The sequence below is a fragment of the Acanthisitta chloris genome, unplaced genomic scaffold (assembly GCF_000695815.1).
Source record: "Acanthisitta chloris isolate BGI_N310 unplaced genomic scaffold, ASM69581v1 scaffold16084, whole genome shotgun sequence".
Taxonomy (NCBI): domain Eukaryota; kingdom Metazoa; phylum Chordata; class Aves; order Passeriformes; family Acanthisittidae; genus Acanthisitta; species Acanthisitta chloris.
In genome coordinates, this window is record NW_008670032.1 from 2,720 (window position 1) to 8,932 (window position 6,213).

Below are 6,213 nucleotides of genomic sequence, written 5' to 3' on the forward strand. Positions count from 1 at the left end.
GGTAATGGTGGGGGAACTTGCTTTGTTACTGTGTTCCTTTACTGCTTGTAGGAAGGGAGAGGAAGTGTGATCCACAGTAAATGACTAATACAAGCACGTGCTGAATTTCCCCTGTCCTTGCTCTGAATTCATATTGGAGGGAAGAAAGTCGAACTTTAGCTAGAAGGCTATGTAGATTTATCATTGAACAATGTAAAGAGTAAATGAGTTTCTTTTGTCATTAACAATCTGCTCTCCTTTTCCCACCTAGCGCGGTAACCATGGCAGGTGAAGACTGTGTCAGAAAACGCCAGTCTGGCTCCGCGGCAGCCTGCAAGGCCCCTGAGAATGAGGAAACACAGAGGAGACCTGAGAGCGAGAGGTCATTTCAAAACGCAAGCAATGGTGAGACTCACTCCCCCGGGATTAGCTACACCTCTGGCATGGGATCTCCTCTAAGGTGTCCTTTCTAGCTTTCCTCTTTACTCCTTCATTTTGGTTTTCCTGCCTCTGGAAGGGCTGAAGGTGGAGCTCCCTGTGTACCAGCTGCACCCCTTCGGCAGGTGTGGGTTGCTTGGAGTGCTGTCCTGCAGGACTTTCCCTCCGAGGCAGTGTGTAGCAGTGTTTGCAGGGATCTAAAAAACCTGACTAATTGTCATAGGACAAATGTGTGTGTGTGAAGAGGAGGAGGAGATGCGTTAATACTGTAAATGCCTCTTGGCAACACTGGAGTAATCCTGGTAAATGCTTTTTGTAGGACTTCATCTCACTTCCTTTACAAGCTTTAAGTTTGTGGCTTGCTCAAGGTGGCACACAGTGGTCTTTAACGTACCAGGCTAAGCTGGTGTGTCCCTCTGAGAGACAGGTGGAGGTAGGATGCCACAGAGAATAGTTGTCTGCTCCTTTGGGGTTGTGTCAGAACAGCTCCCTTTGATCCAATCTCAACTTTGGCTTCCAGAAAACAGAACATCAAACAGTTGGGTTTGGGTTCATTTGTTTTGTGGTCACCTTAAAAGTTATGTGGCTTACAGTTGGCTTTGTGGAGAGGTCACTAGTGCCATGTCCCATCCCTTGGTTTGCAGGGACAGTTGTGTGGCACTATGAGTGGACTCTGTAACTGTCTGTAATTCCTGGATTATGCTGTACCACATTCCAGCCTGGTGATAAGGAGGTTAGCAATGAAACTGCAGTTTGTTTCCTTTCTCTTTGGGAGCCAGATTAAGCAAACAGTTAAACCATTTTATCATAACGTGCCATGTAAATATAATTTCTAAAACCCTGGTGCCAGTGACTCAGGGAGAGAATTCTTACTGATATGCTTCTGAGTATTGTCACTACTTCATGGCTTTTCACAGCCTTTCAACTGCAACAGGAGCTGGAGCAAGTTTAAGTTTAGGTTAAATCAGATTTCTTCTTGTGAAAAATACGTAGGAGAGAAAGTCATCCCACAAACTTACTTGGAGAACTAGGATTTTAAGCTGTTGGTGGTACAGTAATCTTAATTGGATCAAATGGAACTCTTATAAAATTGCAGGGAGTTGGTGGCTACTGGAAAACAGTCATGATTGTACCTTTTTATGCACGGAAACATGTTAACTGTTGTGCATGGATATGAGTTCTTGCAAGTTTGTGGGTAAAGTCTATAGTAGTAATAATTAGCACTTGGTAGGTGGGTGTGCCTGTCTTTAAAGGCCTTTCATCTTAACACCTCTGAGATGCACTCACTGCAGGTGAGATAATGTGAGTGTGTGGCAAGTACACGTTCTGGGGTAGATTTCTTGAAAGTGTACTGAGCTTTCCTGCATGGTCTGTGTGGGTTGTGTGTGCCTGGTGAGTTGGCTTAGAACAGCGGAGTGTGGATTTAATCCTGTACAAAATGCAGTGAAGGACAGCAGGGAGAAAGCCTGGTTGGTTAAGATTTAGGTGCATCTTACCTGCCAAGGTTGCTGTGGGTTGAGCAGAAGTGTTGCAGGTGTTTGCAGACTCTTTGCTCAACACAGTGATGGGCACAACGGGAGCACTGCAGGGAGGTAGTAGGAGACACGAGTCTGATGCCTTGAGGCATGGGAGGAAGATGCATCCCTCTGGTCAGGAATTCCTCTGCACTGTGGGGTCAAATCAGCATCTCTGTGACCCAGAGGCTGAGGTGTTCCTGTGTTGCAGGCAGTGACCTCTTCATGCATTTCAGTCTCCCTATGTGACCAGGTAGGGCTTTCTGTGGAAGCACAGCTGAGGTGGGAGAATGTCTCAAAAAGAAGCAGCCATAGATGCTTTTCTCTTTCTTTTGTCCTGGCTATTCGCTTCTGAAGAGTTGTTTCTAAGGCATTAGTGCTGATGTGTGCAAGGGCAGTGTGAGGCTAATCATCTGCTGTCTGGCAACAGCCTTTTTGTACTGTACACCCTGTGTGTTGGGGACAGTTTTAGACAAGGTTGCATGTTTGCTGCAGGTCAAGACAATATATTGTATGCAGGTCAATATGGTAGCGTTTGTGGCAGTTACTTCTGTAGAAAAACTAAATCGTTCACGTGATTACCCACCCTTGATCCTCTCTGATTATAGCAAACACAATCTGCTTTTTAACTGAAGTGTTAATGTGTCAAGGCCCAATTGAATTGCTTCCAGAAGTGTGTGAGCATTCTACAGAAACTTCTGGGCCTTTAATCCTTTATTAAAACTCAAATGCATTGGCTGATCTGAAGTTGCTTAGAGGAATAATTTTAATCCATGTATTGACTGTAGGGCTACATTAGGTCTGACTCTTCCATTTGTATAGTTGAGGCTAATTTTTTTCTTGCCTCATCAATTCCTCTGAAGACTCTCATTGCTTAAGTTCTAAGAGTGAATAGTTTGGACTCGGGTACACCCAATTTTATAGTGGTGTGGAAATACTCCTAGCTTTGAGACTGCCAGAAGAGTTCTTCTGTCCCTTAATTCATTGCTATCTTGTAATTATTCAGCCTATCAGTTCACTTTGACAGTGTAGCTGAACTTGAGTCTTAGATATCACTTCTCCTTGAATCAGCTCCAGTGTTGTAATTAAACAACTAATTTGGTCCTGGCACAGAGTCAGCAGATGATCTAGGTGACTAGATCAGGCAATAATCCCCTGCCAAAAGCTGGGATTCCTTAATAAGATTAGTTTTAGATGTTTTCAGCTGGAGATACATAAAGAAATACAAAAGTGTTCTGCTTAATGGGATATTGGTATCAGGTAGTACTGGTTGCAGGAAAGCTCCCCTGGGAACGAGCATAATAGAAACTGCATGGGCAGGTCTTAAAAGGTTAGAGAGGACATGGATCTTAAGTGTGCCTCTGAGTGCCTCTAAAATGCTGAGATTAGTCCATTCAGAACAGTCAAATGATGGGTTTTGGAGTCTGTCCTTGTTTCCTTAGAAATCAGAGAAGGATTAGGAGTGTCTCTGGAGACAGATCTGCAAACAAGCTGTGTGGCATATCTGTTTGGTGTGAGTAAGCCTGTTTGGTAATGCTGGTCTTAGAAAGGCCTGGTTATCTTCCCATGGAGAGGTTACTATCGATCACTCTCGGTGCAAAAGTTCATGGTGATGCACAAACTGTGTGTGCCTACTGCTGGATGGAGGAGGAGGAGGGAGCTCTGAAACAGGGAGCAATTTGGAAAGCTTTGGGCTCTGCAGTCTGACTCACAGCAGTTAAGTTCAGTGTATCAACAGGCTATTTCTTGTGGGTTAGTGAATTGGTGATTTAGCTGCTTGAATTGAGTCTCTTAGACATGTTTCTGAGGGATCAAACAGAGCTGTTCTGTCCAGCTGGATTCTGGCAGTTCTAGGTGCTCTCATGTTTTGGAAGCTGTGGGTTAGGTGAAGGCTCAGCAGTTTCTGCTGAAGAGCTGAGGCCATGGTACAGAATGCTGGTGTTTCTTCCTGCTAGTGAAGAGGCTGCTTGGATCCCCTGTCCCTCCAGAAATGACTCTTTGAGCTAAATACATTGCCCAACTGTAGTGACCTATGGCCTGTGCATTATTTAAACAGATCAGCTGAATCTAGTCATAACTTGCCTCTAAGTGCTGAGTGGCCAAACAAATTACCATAAGTAAGGATAAGACTCATTAGCATCCAATTACTATCCAATTATTATTATTATCCAATTGTTAGTGTCTGTTGCATTGTAGCAGATAGGGAACTCCTCCCCTCTTTACAGCAGCCTTACACTGGGCTGTGTTTAATAACATCTTCAGTGTTTTTGGGGAGGGAGGCCTTAAATCCAGGTGTGTGACAATAATGAAATCCTTCTGCCTATGTTGCTTTAACCTCTTGAATGGGCAGTTGTCCTATCAAGAAATAATGAAGCTGTTTTTATTGGATCCCAAGCTGCAGCACCAACTGATCATTTGAATGGGACACTGCTCTAGTCATCTCAAATGTCACTTATCTGTATCACATGCAAGAGTAGGTTGAAATAAGGACAAGATCCTTTAGGACAGGTAGCTCATAAATCTTTTGTGTAACTACAGTTGCTCAACTTTCCAACAATTAAGAAGCTTTCCCAATCTTCAGGTGATTTTTATTAGCATGGTTTCCTAGGGAAGCAAAGCTTACATTTAAATTGCTCATTTGTTTTCTTTCTTCTGTCTTTTGAACCTGCTTGGAGTTTGGGTTGTACAGGAGTCACATCCTACAAGGATGGGCTTCTAGAAACCCAAGACAAGTGGTCGGCTCAAGATCTTGTTGATGTCTTTGATGAGAAGGGAACACTAATGCCATTAAGTTAAAACATCCCCTGTCAGCAAAGCTTAGCCTGCTTCAGTCTCCTGTGAAATTGGCCACTATTTCATACTAGTCTTCAAAGACAACTTTCTTATGACTTCATATGTATTCCATTTTCTTAAGGCACATCCCAGCTTGTTTTAAATTCAAACATGTACCTGCTTGTACTGTGCAGCCTTGAGTTCATTTTTATAATGCTGTTGCAATCCCAAAGTGATACAGAAGGATCCAGTCCTCATTTTCAGGGACAAAGGAAAGTGAAGATTGGACTTCTCAGCAGTGCACATTTCCTGTTAGACTGAAAATCATGTGGTTGAGTGACCTCACAGAACATAAGTAGCAGCTTGCACCACAAAGATGAGTGATTAAAGCAGATGATGAGTTTGTGTGTTCCCTGGTATCTGCCTTGTGACAGAGCTTGAGTTTATGAGGCAGTGCAACAGCAGAATGAGCTGGTTTGGGGTGGGTTTTCTTCTACAGGAGATTCATGACAAGCTTACAGGTGGTTTTACTTTGTTATAGGAGATGTCTACATTGAAGACACAGATCTTGACTTTAAAACCTCTTAAGAGATATTGTGTGTCTAGTCTGTGCATGCACATGGTGTGGTTAAATAAAGTGACAGGAGGGACACTGCACAAAAAAAAACAGCACCAGGAGAGATGTACAGGCCTCACTTCTTGTGCAAACATTCAAGCTGTACTTTTGGTGTCTGTAGACCTACATCCAGCTTTAAGGCCTTGTCAGCCAAAAACGGTTTTATTTCTGAAGTGAGCCAGGCCTGGGTAGTTATAGTAACTGAGGCTTCAAATGTGAGATCTAACAGGAAATATATGGTCAATGCAGTGGTTGGTTGTTTGAGATGTACAGGCCTCACTTCTTGTGCAAACATTCAAGCTGTACTTTTGGTGTCTGTAGACCTACATCCAGCTTTAAGGCCTTGTCAGCCAAAAACGGTTTTATTTCTGAAGTGAGCCAGGCCTGGGTAGTTATAGTAACTGAGGCTTCAAATGTGAGATCTAACAGGAAATATATGGTCAATGCAGTGGTTGGTTGTTTTTAGATTAGCTTACAAAGGAAGTAGTGCAATCCCTTAAGTCTCATGTGGCCTGTCCTCTTTGACCTTGTTGGGTGGCTTCAAGCAAACTTGATAGTGTCTTGAAGTTTGGCAGCTGGATGAGGCACACAAATTCTTAGCTTTTTGCAGGAAGACGTTAGCTGTTCTTTGAGCTCTGATCTGCTTTCTAGCAGGTCAGCACGAGGTGGTTCTTCACACAGTAGTAATGGGAGGAGGGGGCTGTGAATACTATAGCCACTAGAGCCACTGAGATGATGTGAAGGGACACAGTTCTGCTGCTTGTGGCAGCACTTCATTTTTTATTCTTTTGTTTTTAAATTTGTTGGGGGAGAACCCATTTGAGACCAGCAAAGTGCACGAGCTGAGTGGGTCAAGGGCATCTTACATTCTCTCGAATGGTTTTCCAAACTGCT

At 43.5% G+C, this 6,213-nt stretch overlaps 1 protein-coding gene across 1 annotated transcript in view; it reads left to right on the forward strand.

Annotated features, from left to right (window-relative positions):
- Positions 1–248: 248 nt before the first annotated feature.
- Positions 249–6,213, forward strand: part of SOAT1 (sterol O-acyltransferase 1) — a 23,311-nt gene continuing 17,346 nt past the window's right edge. Inside the window, exon 1 of the mRNA XM_009073536.1 lies at positions 249–384. Coding sequence (XP_009071784.1) covers positions 261–384 — 124 coding nt within the window. The 5' untranslated portion in view covers positions 249–260. The remainder of the gene's footprint in view (positions 385–6,213) is intronic.